Source organism: Mandrillus leucophaeus, unplaced genomic scaffold, assembly GCF_000951045.1.
Source record: "Mandrillus leucophaeus isolate KB7577 unplaced genomic scaffold, Mleu.le_1.0 Scaffold14, whole genome shotgun sequence".
Lineage (NCBI taxonomy): Eukaryota > Metazoa > Chordata > Mammalia > Primates > Cercopithecidae > Mandrillus > Mandrillus leucophaeus.
The window spans coordinates 1,908,735-1,925,989 of record NW_012101365.1 but is presented as its reverse complement, the minus strand read 5'-3'; the positions used below and the strand labels follow the sequence as shown (position 1 = coordinate 1,925,989).

Below are 17,255 nucleotides of genomic sequence, written 5' to 3'. Positions count from 1 at the left end.
ATGGTCTCGATCTCCTGACCTCGTGATCCGCCTGTCTTGGCCTCCCAAAGTGCTGGGGAGATATTTTTAGACGGGGGAAATATAGGCATACTAATAGTAGTTGAGGGAAACTAAGATTAGTAGTCAAAAAAATGAAGAATCCAGTTTCTGTTTCTGCTACTGAGCCTCTGGATTTCAGCTTATCCTGTATGAATTACAGGAATCCAAACTTTCCTACTTTTGAAGTAAGATAGTATGAACTTATTATTATTTTGAGACAAGGTCTGGCTCTGTCGCCCAGGCTGAAATGCAGTGGTGCAATCCGCCTCCCGGACTCAAGCCATTCTCCCACCTCAGCCTCCTGAGTAGCTGGGACTACAGGCACACACCACCATGTCTGGCTAATTTTTGTATTTTTTTGTAGAGACGGGGTTTCGCCATATTGCCCAGGCTGTTCTTGAACTCGTGAGCTGAAGCGGTTCGCCTGCCTTGGCCTCCCAAAGTGCTGGGATTATAGATGTGAGCTACTCCAGCTGGCCAGATAGTCTGAACTTTAACTCATAAAGGAAATCATTTAAAATCATAGGAAAAAACCTATTGAACAGGAAGTAAGCGATAACTGCTTTGCAAATAAAATAAAGTTTTAACCGAGTCACGTTACTTCAAGTGCATTGCACAGAATTGAAATATCATTATCATTATCCATATGAAAAAATGATTATACAGATCATGCATAAGCCAAGTAGAATATTAAAGAAAAAAAAAGGAAAGTCATCTAGCCTTATCCAGGCTTATTGTTTTATCAGTAATTATTGACAAGCTTGAAGGTGTTTAACCTAATTATTAAACAGTATTGCCTATTTTTTAAAAATCTGCTTTATTAAGGTATGACTAGCATTTAAAAAGCTATAGATATTTAATGTCTACAACTGGATGTGTTTGAACTTAAGTATATATATATTATTATCACTGTCAATGCCACAGAAAACCTCTCCATCCATCAGCTCCAAAAGTACCCTCCTCTTTTTTTCCTTTTGTAGTTAGAGAACTTAAGAGGTACCTTATTAGCAAATTTAAGAATATAATACAGTATTATTAATCTTAGGCCCTACTTTGTGCAGATCTCCAGAACTTACTTATTTTGCATAGATGAAACTTTGTACCCTTTGACCAGCACCTCCCCATTTCCCCCTCCGGATAAGCAGTATTTCTTCAGTCTATATAAATATACATCTGTTACATTTTATCTCGGTTGCAGTATTTAGAGCACATGGACTATTGAAAGCATCAAATAAATTGCAGGTTTTTAGAAAACTTAATTATATAACTTCAGTTTACATGTCTTATCCTTTATACTTTTTTTCCTGGAAACTTAGGGTAAGTACTGTTTCTCTAGTTTTCATTTTTACTATTTAAAGAGTTTCCTGCCTAAATATGTCATTTTTTAAAGAAAAAGCTTTGAAAAGCTGGTAGAGATTCTTGTAGTACTGTTAATTAGCCCACAGTGCATTATTCTTACAAAGAGAGATTTCCTTATATAATTTGTATCAGAATTTATGACCAGGCTAACACTGGAGAAGGACACTTTAGGATCTAGGCATATTACAATAAAGAAAAGAGTATTGGTGTTTCTTAAACATATGTGTTTGTTTCATCGAGTTGGCATAAATTTTTGTGTTTTAACCACCTGTTTGGTGTCCATTGAAATACATTAAAATGGTTATGAGGGTTTGGAGTTCATTTTGTGTGGCTGTTGAATAAGTTACTCTTCGTATGAAGCTAATTTATTTTTAGTGTTCAGTCTGTGGTTTGGTCTCTTGAGCAACTAATGTAATAAATTGAACCAACTAAGTGGAGGGTTCTGTGATTGGTTCAGAAAATAGAAAATGTTTGGAGTGAAATGAAAGGTGCACCTTAAAATTTCTTTATAACCTATTTTGTTAGATCTCAGTAAGTTAAAAATATAATGCATATATTTTCCTTTGGGAGCTGTTTGAATGAACTCATACCTTCTGCATCTTCTGGCATTTTCTGTATCTTTTATTTTCAGGTAAATTTAATCCTTGATATAATTTTACTGGGGAAGAAAAAGTGGTTGACTCAAAAAAGTTTTTTGTAGCTAATACTGCGTTTTAACAACATGTTTTTTAAAAAATTACCTCCTGGAAGCACAGGTTATCAAAACTGAGTTACATAAAAGATTCTTTTTGAATTGACTTCATAAGTGATGAAGTCCCTCAAAAGTTTATTAAATTAGATTTCTTTTTATCTTCGTGTAGCCACCAACGATAGTATGCAGCATCTGCAAAAAGGATGGCCATTCAAAGAATGATTGCCCAGAGGATTTTAGGAAAATTGATCTAAAACCTCTACCACCGATGACAAACCGATTTCGGGAAATACTCGATTTAGTATGTAAAAGATGTTTTGGTAAGTCTGTCATTACTACAGCTCTTGGGAGTAGATTCCTTCTTAGATATTAAATATTAATTTTCTGATTTAAAAAGTTTGTTTACATTTTGTTTTGCTGGAGGTGTTTGAATAGATACCCAAGCACACATATATACTAAATGACTACTATGTGCAGGGCATCGTGGTAAATGCCAAGGGAAATTGAGAGTCCATATATATTGCTTTTAAGGAACTTAGAATATGGATATGAACTGTCTAACTTGGTAGCGTCTAGCCTATGTGGCTTTTAAATTTAAATCAATTAAAATTAAGTTAAAACCAAGTTCTTCAGTTTTATACTAGACGTATCTCAAGTACTCAGTAGCTATATGTGGCTAGTGGCTGCTGCACTGGATAGCATTGATAGAGAACATTTTCATCATTGCAACATTCTTGGATAAAACTGCTCTAGATGGATTAATATGGCATTTATGTAAATTACCATAATTGAAGATAGAATGTGTTACGTGCTATAGTAGTGGTAAACGAAACGCCGTGTAAACACAATTTTTTCTGGGGTGGATTAGAGGAATCAGGATTAATGATGTGGTATTTGAGATGGATTGAGTTGCATTTTTAAACGTCAGAGATTATTCATAAAAGCATAGAGTGACTGGGCACAGTGGCCCACACCTGTAATCCCAGCACTTTGGGAGGCCGAGGCAGGTGGATCATGAGATCAGGAGTTCGAGACCAGCCTGGCCAACATGGTGAAACCCTGTCTCTACTAAAAACATAAAAATTAGCCAGGCATGGTGGCGGGTGCCTGTAGTCCCAGTTACTCGGGAATCTGAAGTAGGAGAATCGCTTGAACCTGGGAGGCAGAGGTTGTGGTGAGCCAAGATTGTGCCACAGTACTCCAGCCTGGGCAACAGAGTGAGACTCCGTCTCAAAAAAAAAAAAAGCATAAAGTGCATAGTTTGTTTGGGGGAATAATTGCCTTTGATTTGGTAGGGTATAAGAAAGGCAATAGAGAGAGATAAGGCTATAAAGATATTTTTGGGAAAGCCTTGCATGCCTTTATTCAGCAAACGTTTACAGAGTACCTGGTAGTCACCTTTACTCAGCAGACATTTATGAATTACTTCCTGTGTCCAGGTAAGATAAAATTTCTGGTTATAACATTTAGTGCTTCATTGTAATCTCTCCCTTCTTCCTCATTTCCACTTCCCACCAGGCAACTACTTTTCTGCTTTTGTCACTATAGATAGTTTGCATTTTCTAGAGTTCTGTATAAGTGGAATTATACAGAATGTATTCTTTTTTTGTCTGGCTTTTTTTGCTCGGTATAATTACTTTGAGATTCATTTATGTTGTGTGTCAGTGGTTAATTTCTTCTTGTATCTGAGTAGTATTCCATTGTATGGCTATACCACAATTTGTTTATCCATTCACCTGTTGATAAATATTTGTCTCATTTCAAAATTTTGGCTCTGTGGGTCTGGGTATGGACATACGCTTTCATTTATCTTGGCTAAATACTTAGAATGGCTGGGTCATGGCACGTGTTTTTTTAGCAGCTTTATTAAGATACAATTTACATTTATTTTTACTTATTTACTCAGTTATCTCAATGTGGGCTCATAGATATTTGATACTTTGGGTTATAATGGAATATAATTTTCTTTTGTTCAGATTATTCCAGCTTTGGCCATTGGGAGCTGTTTTACTTGTCTTCCTGGTCCCTTTTATATATATCCATCAGTGTGTGGTTTTTTTGTTTGTTTGGGTTTTAACACTTTCATATTTTCTGGCACTATAAGATGCTCCTGGCACTTCATGTATATTTTGTGCCCTACTCCTAGAATTAGGCATTTGTCCAAGGAGCAGTGGTTCCTTTTATTGGAGAATGATATTAGAAACTAAGACCTAAACACTAGGTGTGCTTGCTGTTACTGGGCTGTTGTTGCTTCGAGGCCATCTCAGAGCAAGAAAATGTGTGTGTGTATACTAACTTATGTGTATAAACTTACTATAAATATTTCTGTATGTAGCCGTCTTTTTTTTTTTTTGAGACAGAGTCTCACCCTGTCGCCCAGGCTGGAGTGCAGTGGCGCGATCTCAGCTCACTGCAAACTCTGCCTGCCGGGTTCACACCATTCTCCTGCCTCAGCCTCCCGAGTAGCTGGTACTACAGGCATCCGCCACCACACCCGGCTAATTTTTTGTATTTTTAGTAGAGATGGGGTTTCACTGTGTTAGACAGGATGGTTTTATCTCCTGACCTCGTGGTCCACCCTCCTCGGCTTCCCAGAGTGCTGGGATTACAGGCGTGAGCCACCACACACAGCCTATATGTAGCCATCTTATCTGTATTAAACCAAACATGATTTCGTAATGGTATATGCATCTCTAACCCATTACCACATGGCTCGTTTTAGCCACGCGTATATGTAAACTCCCACTCCAGCAGTGAGAAACCTGTTTCCTACCATCTATTATTCATTTTTAAAGTTGTTCCATTTTAGTACATATATATAGCAGTATCGGAACTGTTAAATCAATACCCCTGTGGGAAACAACTTTATTAGAGTACAGTGCTTATGTGTCGTTTCTTAGTCTTATTGATTTCCACTCATTTTCAAATTTACTTAGGTCAGCACCTTTCCCCCCACTCCCTCATGTGAAGTTGTTTCGTACATTTATAATACAGTTAGATTATTTTGTCACAGTCTGCATTACATCCTGAGATCCCCAACCTCCTAGATGATTTTTTTAAAATTGCATACATTAAGGCTGACTCTTTGTGCTGCAAAATTCTGTGGGTTTTGACAAGTGCACTGTGTCGTGTATCCACCATTAGAGTGTCATACAGAATAGTTTCACTGCCCTAAAAACAAATTAACAAATTACATGAATTTCATTTATTTAACTCCCCTTCTTCTGTAAGCACTGATAACTGCATTTATTTTTAAAAAGCTGAATGTTAGTTTAATTCATTATAACAAATTCTTAATAAATTACTGCTTTGTTCCTGTTACTGTATTAACTTTTGGGGATAAATTTGGAAGAGATAGGGAAAAAAAGACTTTGTTCTCAAGAAATATATGGACTTACTTGGAAAAATAAGATGAATATAAATGAAATAAGTAGAAAACCAAAAGAACAAAATAAATCAGGTACTAGACTGTGGCACACAGTTTGAAGAACTAAAGAAGTGAAACTAAGGAGAGAGCATTGAAGGCTGTGGTTAGGCAGAACAGTTTATAGGGAAGATAGAAATTTTGACCAGGCATTTGAGGGAACTGTTAAATTTGAATGGGCCAGATGCCTAGTGTAGCAATATGAATACAGATCTTAACAGATGGGAAAATAAGCATGGATATGGGGGAGAGTGAAGAAGTAAATAGGTTTGTAGATATACGGAAAATGATCATGTGAAATGTTCATATATATATATATTTTAAAAATTATTTTTCTGTTTCATTTCTTCCCTTGGGTGGCTAAAACAGAAAAACAGTTTTTTTCCTTCTATCTCCCAGACCCTTCCCCAGTAACATTTCTCGTTTTAAAGTCAGAGAAGTCAACAAATAATGAACAAACTGTAAGTAAAATTTTTAGGGTAAAAACTTGAACATGTGTTCAGATTTCGTTTTCCTTACTTTTCTTTTTCCTTTTTTCTTCTTTTTGTAAACCCAGATGAGTTATCACCACCTTGTTCTGAACAACACAACAGGGAGCAAATTTTAATTGGCTTGGAAAAGTTTATTCAAAAAGAATATGATGGTATGTCATAGGTTAAAAAATTTATTGCATTTTTGCTGTAGTCATGTCTTGAGTTTCATTTATTTAAAAATATTGATTGAATGTTATGTGTTAAGTACTATTCTAGTTGCTGGGAATACAATTCTAATAAAAGAGATGAAACCTCATGAAGCTTATGTTTCAAATGGGGAGACAAACAGTTGACTAATAAATATATAATATTATATTAGCAAATAATACATGCTGTTAAATGTGTAGGAGATAAAAGAAGTGACGGGGTGTTATGATAGGCCTCTCTCATAAGGTAGCATTTGAGCAGAATCCTGAATAACATGAAGGAGCAAGTTATATAAATATCCAAGGAGAAAACGTTGTTGATGGAACAAGACTAGATTATGTCTGGCGTATTTGAGGAGTAGTCTGGAAGTAAGTGTGGCTGGAGTGGAGTACTAAAGGTAGATTGTAATGTATAGAAGAGGTCAGAGAGGTGGTCTAGGAATTAAGTCATTAGTGCCTTATGGAGGTTGGTAGAAAGACTTTGGATTTTATTTTGAGTACCTAATGAGAATCTTTTAGAGGATTTTTAGTTAATTAATGACATGATCTGAGAGAATGGGTTGCTGGGCTATAAGACTAGAAGCAAGTAGAACATTTAGGAGGCTGCTGTGTGAGTCCAGAGTAGATGAGAAGTGGTCAGATTTGGGATATATTTTGATGGTAGAACCAACAGGATTTGCTGATGGAAAATGTGAGGCATGAGAGAAAGAAAGAAATCAAGGATGGTTTCAAGGTTTTTGCTATAACAGTAACAGTGGGTGGTCCTATATAACAGAGGCAGAGAGAGCAGGAAGAGTAAGTTTTGGGCATGGGGATGAAGAATCAAGATTTTTGTGACTAAATATTTTAGAAAAGGATAAAAGTTGACTTACAATCAGAATGAATTTGTACTTTTACAAGATGACCTGTTATGTGCTATATATTGCATTTAAAAGTATTTGAAAACAAAGTATTTTTTAATTAAAAAATTATATTATCATTATTGTTTTTTAGAGACAGGGTCTCACTCTGTTGTCCAGACTGGAGTGCAGTGGCATGATCATAGCTCACTGCAGCCTCAAACTGCCGGGCTCAAGCAATCCTCCTGCCTTAGCCTCCCAAGTCGTTAGGACTACAGGTGTGTGCCACCGTGCTTGGCTAATTTACTTTTTATTAAAAAAATTTTTTTTGGCCAGGTGCAGTGGCTTACGCCTATAATCCCAGCACTTTGGGAGGCTGAGGCAGGTGGATCACCTGAGGTCAGGAGTTTCAAACGAGCCTGGCCAACACTGTGAAACCCGTCTCTACTAAAAATACAAAAATTTGCTGGGTGTGGTGGCACATGTCTGTAGTCCCAGCTACTCCGCCAAGGCAGGAGAATCACTTGAACCTGGGAGGCAGAGGTTGCAGTGAGCCAAGATCATGCCTTTGCACTTCAGCCTGGGCAACAAGAGCGAAACTTCATCTCAAAAAGAAAAAAAAGAATACATACATATATATATGAAATAGGATATTGCTCTGTCACCCGGGCTCAACTGCAGTGGTGCGATCATGTCATTAGGGTTCAGCCTTGACCTCTGAGGTTCAAGCGATCCTCCTACCTTAGTCTCCTGAGTAGCTGGGACCACAGGTACACGCCACCACACCCAGCAGATTATTTTTTGTAGAGATGGAGTCTTACCATGTTTTCCAAGCAGGTCTGAAACTCCTGAACTCAAGTGATCCACCTACCTCAGCTTCCCAGAATTCTAGGATTACAGGCATGAGCCACTGCACCCTGCCTTCTTTTTCATTTTAAAATTTTTTTGTAAAGACAAAGTCTCACCATGTTGCCCAGGCTGGTCTCAAACTCCTGACCGCAAATGATCCTCCTACCTTGGCTTCCTGAAACACTGGGATTATAGGACTATATAAAGTATTGACCAAATCTAAGTCTCTATTATATAAAACTCATGCTCCTTTTTATTTGTTGATGAGTATAGTTTCTTTTTTGCCTCTCAGCTATCATTGAAATTTCAAGTAGAGCATCAGAACTGGATGGGGGTATGAAGTTTTGAAAGTATAAATGTCCTATCTAAATGTGTAGTCTACTTTAGAATTAATAGGAAGAGCCAGGCCCAGTGGCACACACGTGTTATCCCAGCCACTTGGGAGGTTGAGGTGGGAGTATTGCTTGAGGCGAGGGGTTCGAGGCTGTAGTGTATAATGATTGTGCCTGTTAAGAATAGCCAGCGTGCTGTAGCCTGGGCAACATAGCAAGACCCTGTCTCTAAAAAAAAAAAAACGTAATAGGAAGAAAAATCCAACTCTGTTAAACCATAGCTTATTTGAAATGGTAGCTGTTATTAGATGACACTGAGTCTGAAGGGTAACCCTATCATAATTTATATCAAGTGGACTATAATTACTCATTTTTGGAAGAGAATCATATACTAAGGTGATGTTTGTAAACCTACATGAATTGTGCTTTGAAAGATCTAATTTATCTTTAAGAGGGCAGTCCTCAAATATTGATCTTAACTATTGGTAGTGATGTTGAGAATGTATAAAAGCAGGTGGATTTATTACGTAAGTCAGAAAAAACTAAAAGTCTCAATGATTGTTTGGACGTGGACACTGAGAGAGAGTTACTAAGTATTGCACCTGTATTTCTGATGTGGGCAACTGGGTGCATGATGATACTATTTGCTAAGAACAGTGATAATAGAAATAATAATAGATTTGGGGTAAAGTTGATAGTTCAGATGTTGAATTTATGATGTCTGTGGAAAATTGGAAAAAGCAGTTGGGTACATGGGTATGGGAACTTGGACAAAAGCTTGAGCTCAAGATATTTTGGAATTTCTCAGTATTTCTTCCAGTGATAAGTAACTTAAATCATAGAAAACGACGAGAGTATGTTGTATTAGGTCATTAGTAGATAATAGAAGACTCCTCCTCTCTGCTAATAATAAGACTTTGGACTTTGTTTTCCTTTGCTTAGAAAAGGCAAGATTGTGCTTATTTGGCTCTTCTAAGAATGGATTTGGATTTCGTGATAGTGATCTGGATATTTGTATGACCCTGGAAGGCCATGAAAATGCAGAGGTAAGAGTGTTTGGAAAGCGTTATGTAAGTTTATTTTCTCCCAATGACGATTCTATTTTTATTTTTGTACGTGATAGTGATAAAAATGTGGTATCACTCTTTGTATAAATATATTAGCAAAATAAATGTTTGAAATATGAAAACAATAGCATTTTCAATTTAGAAGACATTGAAATCTTAAAAGTGTTTCAGTAATTTTATGATACAAAAACCACGTGACTGAGAGTTATAAGTGATTTGTAATGAATTTTCGGAAAAAGTTAATATACCACAAAGTTGGAATTTTTTCACTAGAACCAATGAGAAGCTGATGCTTCAGTTTCGTAGTGAACATTGATCTTTCATACTTTGTCTTCTCATATCTCTTTCATTAGATGACGTCTTTGTATTACTACAGGTAGTAAATACAGGTGGTCATCTAATTTATAATTGGTTTTGTTCTAAAAGTTAGTTATAATTTTTGGCCACTCACATAAAATTTTTTCCATAGAAGCAATGTTATAAATGATATGCTAAGGGCTGGGCACAGTGGCTCACGCCTATAATCCCAGCACTTTGGGAGGCCGAGGCGGGCAGATCATGAGGTCAAGAGATCGAGAAACTCTTGGCCAACATGGTGAAACCCCGTCTCTATGAAAAATAAAAAAATCAGCTGGGCATGGTGGCACACGCCTGTAGTCCCAGCTACTCGGAGGCTGAGGCAGGAGAATCACTTGAACCCGGGAGGCAGAGGTTGCAGTGAGCTGAGGTCGCACCACTGCACTCCAGCCTGGCGACAGAGTGAGACTCCGTCTCAAAAAAATAATAAATAAATAAAATGCCAAGATAGCTTTTAGAAACTCATTTTGGGCGGGGAGGAGAACTAACATTTATTGAGTTCCCAGTATACACTTTTACATACATTATCTCATTTCATTCTTACAACCACCTTCGAGGTAGGTATTATTTCCCCCATTTTACAGATGAGGAAACTGAGGCTTTGAAAGATAAACTGACTTGTCCAAGTTCACACAGCTAGTAATTCTTGGAGCCGGGATTCGTAACCCAGGTCTGTCTGACTCCAGAGTTCATGCTCTTTCCGTTGTATCTCACTGCCTCTCTGTAATTTTTTTAACCCATAATGTAGCTGAAATATAGTACTAATAGTACTGTAGAACCTAACCACTGCTTTCTGAAACTGATAGCTTTCTGAGTTGCACCGTGAGATGCCAGGAGCAGACCTTCCCCAAGTGCAATTTCAGCAGTGAGAGTGGGTACTTACGCTTTCCTTTTTTGTATACCAGGCCTTAATAGTGGGAAGGAGATTGTCCAAGCTCCAGGGAAGAAAAGGACTGATTGGACAGGGAAGAAGTGTCCCAGGCCTTCTCAACGGCAACTAGCAAAGGAGGGTATCCTTGCAGATGTTCAGTCCTTTACCAGCCTAGCTATTGGTATTTATGTTTTAAAATGAGGGACTGCTTGCAAGATTGGGGTGAGGCCCAGCTTCTGGCATCTGTAGTGGTGTCAGTATCGCCTCTGTTACATTATAAAAGAATTCAGCAGAATAGTGTGCTTTTCTAAAATCATTCTTTCGAAAGGTGGTTTTGAAATTGTTAGACCCGGAGTAAAGATGGCAATGATGACTTATTTCTGGCCATAAGAGGTTGCTTCTGGTGTCTTAATATCTTGTTTTATAAAGAAACTGAAAAGTTGCAAGTATTTTATTTGTTCTCCTTTACTAAATTCTGCTTAGAGCCACCTACTTGGAAAGTGGCTGCCCTTCTCCATTCTGAAGAGTAAAATTGAGGGAATAGGAAATGATTTTTTTACCCAGGAAAGAGGTTAGAGTTTAGATATCTTCTATGTAAAACTTATTAATTAAACTTCTAATCACTAAGGGTTTGTATATTATATATAATATGTGCCATTCCTACTGGGAAGTTGAAACAATGAAAATAATAAATCATTTTCTTTCAGATGAGCCATAATTGAAACTTTTAAGATTTAGCGTAATTGTATTCTTGAATAATAAAGAGAAAAATTACCTCCTTTGTTAATTTTATCATATGTGAATTAGTAACTAATGGTGTCTTTGAAATCCTTTGGTTTAGCTGCAATGGCTCCTGCTCTCATGTAGCTAAAAAGAACATGTTGGAAAAATGGAAGTTACTTTATAACTCTTGGGATTGATGTTTATACCCTTCAGCTATTTCCAGTTAATTTTTAATGCCATAATCATTATGTATTATGATTATCATTACCATACCAAATCTGCTGTCTCTGGTTTTTACAACAGTAACACATTTACATTTACAGAGGTAAGAATTTCCATGGAGAAATAGGTGCTGGTGATAATAGGAGTATCTTACTTTTCCACATCAACATAGTAATAATAAATAACTCACAGATTTCAAGGCTTATTTTGTGCCAGGCATTCTGCTGAGTGCTTTACATACATAATCTCATGTAATCCTCCCAACAGCTTTGCAGGACAGGAGTTTGTGATTGTCTTGATTTTATAGAATAGTAATGTGATGCTCAGAGAGGTTAAACATTTGGTCAGTCACACAGCTAATCAATACTTAGTTTAAGATTTGAATCCAAGTTTGTCTCAATTCAGAGCCTATGTCCTTTATCGCTATATTGTTTTGCCCTCGCCAAACTCACCTGTAGTTGTTTATTCACTTTTTGAAAACCGTATTCTTCTCCTGTCTTTGTGCTTCTCAAACTTTAATCTACATGTGAATTACCTTGAGATTCTGTTAAAATGCAGATTATGATTTAGTAGACTGGGGAGGGTCCTCAGATTCTGCATTTTTATGAAGTTTCCAGATTATGCTGATACTGTAGGTCTATGAATCACTTACTTGGAGTAGCAATGTTATTATAGGACTTTATGGCTGGAAATTTTAAGTGCTACTATTAAATGCCTAGATTAAAGTAGAATTTGCACAAGGTGAAATTGAGTCAAACTATTATTTATTTGGTTTGTTTTTTAGAAATTAAATTGTAAGGAAATAATTGAAAATTTGGCAAAAATTCTTAAGAGACATCCAGGTATGAATTTTAAATCTTTAAAACAAAAGAATTTTTTTTTAGCGTATATGGAAATTATTTAACCTACTGAAGTCTTTTTTATTTTTAAATTAGGTTTAAGAAACATTTTGCCTATAACTACTGCCAAAGTGCCTATAGTAAAATTTGAACACAGACGAAGTGGGTTAGAAGGCGATATCAGTTTATATAATACATTGGTAAGTTTATCTTTATGGGCCATGTATATACTTTTCATTTTAAAAGTTTACAGATTACTGACTCTACCTTTATGTTTAAAACTTTCAAATGTGAACAGTATAAGGAAAAAGTATTTTACTAGTTATCTTGATACTTCCTTCAGATTGAAGGTCAGTTTTTGTTTGACTCACTAATAGGTATTTTACATTTTACATTTATATATTCTGTATTTGGAGTGTATTACATTTTAAAATCTGATTTGTAGTTTAAGAAATTTGAAATGCTTTCAAATATGTAATTATTTTTCAGGCTCAACATAACACAAGAATGCTAGCTACTTATGCAGCTATTGATCCTAGAGTGCAGTATTTGGGATATACTATGAAAGTGTTTGCTAAGGTATTTATGAAGAAATTAATGATCTGCTTTGTAGTAATGCTCATGATAATTAAAGTGAAACATACTTATATCAGATTTGTGAAATATATTGTCTCAATTTTGTTTATCTGAGCTTTTAAAAAAAGAAACTTTCAGTATTATATAGGTTGAATTGATACCTATCAGAGTAGGGTGGCTCTCAGTCTTTTTTTCCTCTATGTGCTCTATTCCCATGTGCAGCTGACTAGTCAGTTTCTCAGCAGTAAAATTTCTCAATGCAGTGATTTTTAACCCCAGGCATAGGAGTTGGCATATCATCCTAGTTAAGAATTTCTGAGTTAAGAAATCTTATATTTGAGTTTAGTGATAAATTTTTATGACCCAGAAAACAAAACAATACCAATAATACCTTATGCTTCTCCTATTATAACACTTGCTACGACATTGAATTTAGTTTTCTTGTTCTTTTGCTAAATGTTTAAACTAGATGAGGACAGGGACCTCTGTTTCCCTAGTTCATTATAGTGCCTGCTTTATGGTAGCTGCTCAGTAAAATGATTAATTTTATTAATGTGTTAGTGGAAGAGTTTTAGTAGGGGAGAAACTTGGTCAGATTTTCATTTCATAAAGCTTCCTTTTTCTTATAGGAAGGCTCTTGTTATTGTTGCTGCTGTTATTGTTGCTCTTTCGCCCAGGCTGGAGTGCAGTGGTGGGATCTCAGCTCACTGCAACCTCCGCCTCCTGGGTTTAAGCGATTCTCCTGCCTCAGCCTCCCAAGTAGCTGGGATTACAGGCACTCACCACCATGTCTGGCTAAGTTTTGTATTTTTAGTAGAGACGGGGTTTCACCGTGTTGGCCAGGCTGGTCTCAAACTCCTGACCTCAAGTGATCCTCCAGCCTCGGCCTCCCAAAGTGCTGGGATTACTGTGCCTGACTGGCAAGCATATTTTTAAAGATATTCCTGTACATGTCTTTCTAGACAAGAGTGTATCTTAGAAAAGCATTTAGGCACATACTACATACAAGACTTGATATGCCTACTTTTTTAGATTCGCCTAACAAGGTAACTCTAACATGACAGTTTTGTTATAACTACATAGAATTCTGTTAATAAAATCACCCCTTTCCCCTTTAAATATGAATATAAGCTAAATCCTTGCTCAAGGGAAAAAGTCTGAAGATTGTTTCAGGTTTTGTTCCTCCCCTCTCCCCCCTCTCGTCCCCCTCCCCTATTTTTTTTAATTTTTATTTTAATTTTATGGTTTGTTTTGAGATGGGATCTTGATCTGTCGCTTAGGCTGGAGTGCAGTGGCACAATCTCGGCTCACTGCAGCCTCCCACTCCTGGGTTCAAGCAGTTCTCCCTGCCTCAGCCTCCAGAGTAGCTGGGATTACAGGTGCCTGCTACCACGCCTGGCTAATTTTTGTATTTTTATCAGAGACAGAGTTTTGCCATATTGGCCAGACCGGTCTCGAACTCCTGACCTCAGGTGATCCACCCGCCTCAGCCTCCCAAAGTGCTGTGATTAGAGGCTTGAGCCATGTGCCCAGCCTTTATTTTTATTTTTGAGACGGGATCCTACTGTTGCCCAGGCTGGAGTAAAGTGGTGTAATTACAGCTCACTGCAACCTTGACCTCCTGGGCTCAATTGATCCTCCCACCTTAGCCTCTTGAGTAGCTGGGACTACAGGTGTATGCCACCACGCCCAACTATTTTTTGTATTTCTTGTAGAGACGGGGTTTCGCCATGTTGCCCAGACTGTTCTTGAACTCTTGGGCTCAAGCAATCCACCCTCCTCGGCCTTTCGAAGTGCTGAGATGACAGGCATGAGCCACCATGTCTGGCTTCCTTGTTCTTTTTTATTTTTTATTTATTAAAAAAGATGTTTTCCTTAACCACTAGACCATCAGGGACTTTGTTCTTTTTTAATGGCTGCATGCCATTCCATTATGCGAGTAGTCCTTAGTTATTTTAAACCTGTGCTTTACTGATGAACCTAAAATTATTTCTGATTTTTGCTATTATAATAGTGCTGCAATTAAAAAAACCTTCTTAGTCATTTCACATATTTTTTGGCGTATTTGTGTGGTACATTCTTAGAATAGGATTACTGGTTCAAAGAAAATGTGCTTTTGTAATTGTGATATTGTCAGATATTCTTGATAGTGTTTGTATTAATTTATACTCTTACCTGCAGTGTGTGAGAGTACCTATTTCCCCACATCATGTGTAGTAGTTTTTTGTTTGTTTGTACAGATGGGGTCTCACTGCGTTACCCAGGCTGGTCTTGACCTCCTGGGTTCAAACTTTTCTTTCGCCTCAACCTCCCAGAGTATTGGGATTATAGATGGTGCAGTTTATTTTTAATCCAGTTTAACCCAGTTCTATGGGTTAAAAAAATGATGTGGCAGAATGTTTAATATAATTCTGCATGGAATGAGACTCTGAAGTTTTGTTTTCAATCATGTTGTTTTTTAGCGGTGTGACATTGGGGATGCTTCCAGGGGAAGTTTATCTTCATATGCATATATCCTTATGGTGCTGTACTTTCTGCAGCAGAGAAAGCCACCTGTTATCCCAGTTCTACAAGAGGTAGGTGTTTAAGAAAACTATGAACGAGTTTTTTTTTTTGAAAACAATAGATCTAAACACAGGAGATTTTGCTTGGTTCATGTCATCGATGTCCTAAGTTTTCTCTTTCCATTAACGCTATAATTAAACAATGAATCTTTTTGAAAAATTTATTATGGGAGAATATAGACTACCAAAAGAATATTAGATGAACAGAACCGTTCAATATCTTTTGTAACGTTTTTAAATTTTACAGTCCTAGAGTGCTGTGAATGATTGTGAAGTTCTTGTAGCCAGCCATAAACTCATATATTTTATATTCTCCAAGATGCAAGTACACAGGTTTCTTTCTAGAATATTTTCCCTCCTGTTGCCTGGCAGTGAAGATTGATTTATTCTTATGTGTGCTTTGGTCAACCTTGGGAATTTTGGTTTAGAATGAACCCGGGGAAACTCTTCCTTATCTCTTCTAAAGTCATATCAGTTACATTAAACGTAAGAATGTACTTTGAAAGAAACAGATTATACTCATTCACTCAGAATTGGTGACTTATAAAGTTCCTTTTTGTAGTCAATTTATACTCTCTGAAATTGGTACAAAGGAGATATTAATCATCCATCTTTTCCTCCTGATTCTTGGCACAAAGTAGATTTGTAGGCATTAGGGAGGATCCAATTCAAATTTTTTAGAATGGTGACTATTTTTAGTTAGGAGACAAGCATCAGAATTGGTTGGAAGAGTCACATACTCTGGTTTCACATAAATGTTGATAGTTATGGCAAAGAAGAAAATTACAAAATAGGCCGGGCGCGGTGGCTCACGTCTGTAATCCTAGCACTTTGGGAGGCCGAGGCAGACAGATCACAAGGTCAAGAGATGGAGACCATCCTGGCCAACATGGTGAAACCCCGTCTCTACTAAAAATATAAAATTTAGCCAGGCATGATGGTGCGTGCCTGTAATCCCAGCTACTCAGGAGGCTGAGGCAGGAGAATCGATCACACCACTGCACTCCAGCCTGGTGACAGAGAGGGAGACTCCATCTCAAAAAAAAAAAAAGAAAGAAAGAAAAATCACAAAATTATAAGCCATATAGTAGGTGTCAGATAGCCTTAGTAAGTTTTAAGAAGTTCTAATGAATATATATGTTTTTACCAGCATTTCCTTCCCTCTTTTAAACAGTGGACGGGAAATAAAAATTTTAAATTTTTGTTTAAATCCTTTCCTAGCCAAAGATTTAAGTTGCTGAATCTGTGTTGGGTGATGTATATTTGGGTGTGTGTTTAAAGTATTTTTTCAGAGCTGTTTTAAGTTCACAGCAAAATTGAGAGGACAGTAAAGAGTTTCCAACATACCTCCTGTACCCACACATGCATAGCCTCCCCCATTATTAACCCCACCAGAGTGGTACATTTTTTACAACTGATGAACCTACATTGACATGTAATCACCCCAAGTCCATAGTTTGCAATTAACATTTACTCTTAATGTTGTATATTCTAAGGGTTTGGGCAATATATAATGATGTGTACATTTTATCATAATGATACATCAATATATGCTATTATAGTGTCATACAGACTATTTTCAATGCCTTAAAAATTTTTGTACTTTGCCTAGTCATCCTCCCTTCAACCCCTGGCAACCACTAATCTTTGTGCTGTCTTCATAGTTTTGACTTTTCCAGAATATCATATTGTTGGAATCATATAGTATGTAGCCTTTTCAGATTGACTTCCGTCACTCAGTGATATGTATTTAAATTTCCTCCATGTCTTTTCATGGCTTGATAGCTCATTTCTTTTTCTTTTTTTTTTTGAGACGGAGTCTTG

At 36.9% G+C, this 17,255-nt stretch overlaps 1 protein-coding gene across 3 annotated transcripts in view; it reads left to right on the top strand.

The window, feature by feature from the left end:
• Positions 1-17,255, top strand: part of ZCCHC11 (zinc finger, CCHC domain containing 11) — a 100,040-nt gene that overhangs the window by 50,682 nt on the left and 32,103 nt on the right. For all 3 annotated transcript variants that reach the window (XM_011973769.1, XM_011973770.1, XM_011973768.1), the window contains exons 13-19: positions 2,259-2,409; positions 6,070-6,156; positions 9,155-9,258; positions 12,237-12,294; positions 12,388-12,491; positions 12,781-12,870; positions 15,330-15,443. In XM_011973769.1, the coding sequence (XP_011829159.1) occupies positions 2,259-2,409; positions 6,070-6,156; positions 9,155-9,258; positions 12,237-12,294; positions 12,388-12,491; positions 12,781-12,870; positions 15,330-15,443 (708 nt within the window). The remainder of the gene's footprint in view (positions 1-2,258; positions 2,410-6,069; positions 6,157-9,154; positions 9,259-12,236; positions 12,295-12,387; positions 12,492-12,780; positions 12,871-15,329; positions 15,444-17,255) is intronic.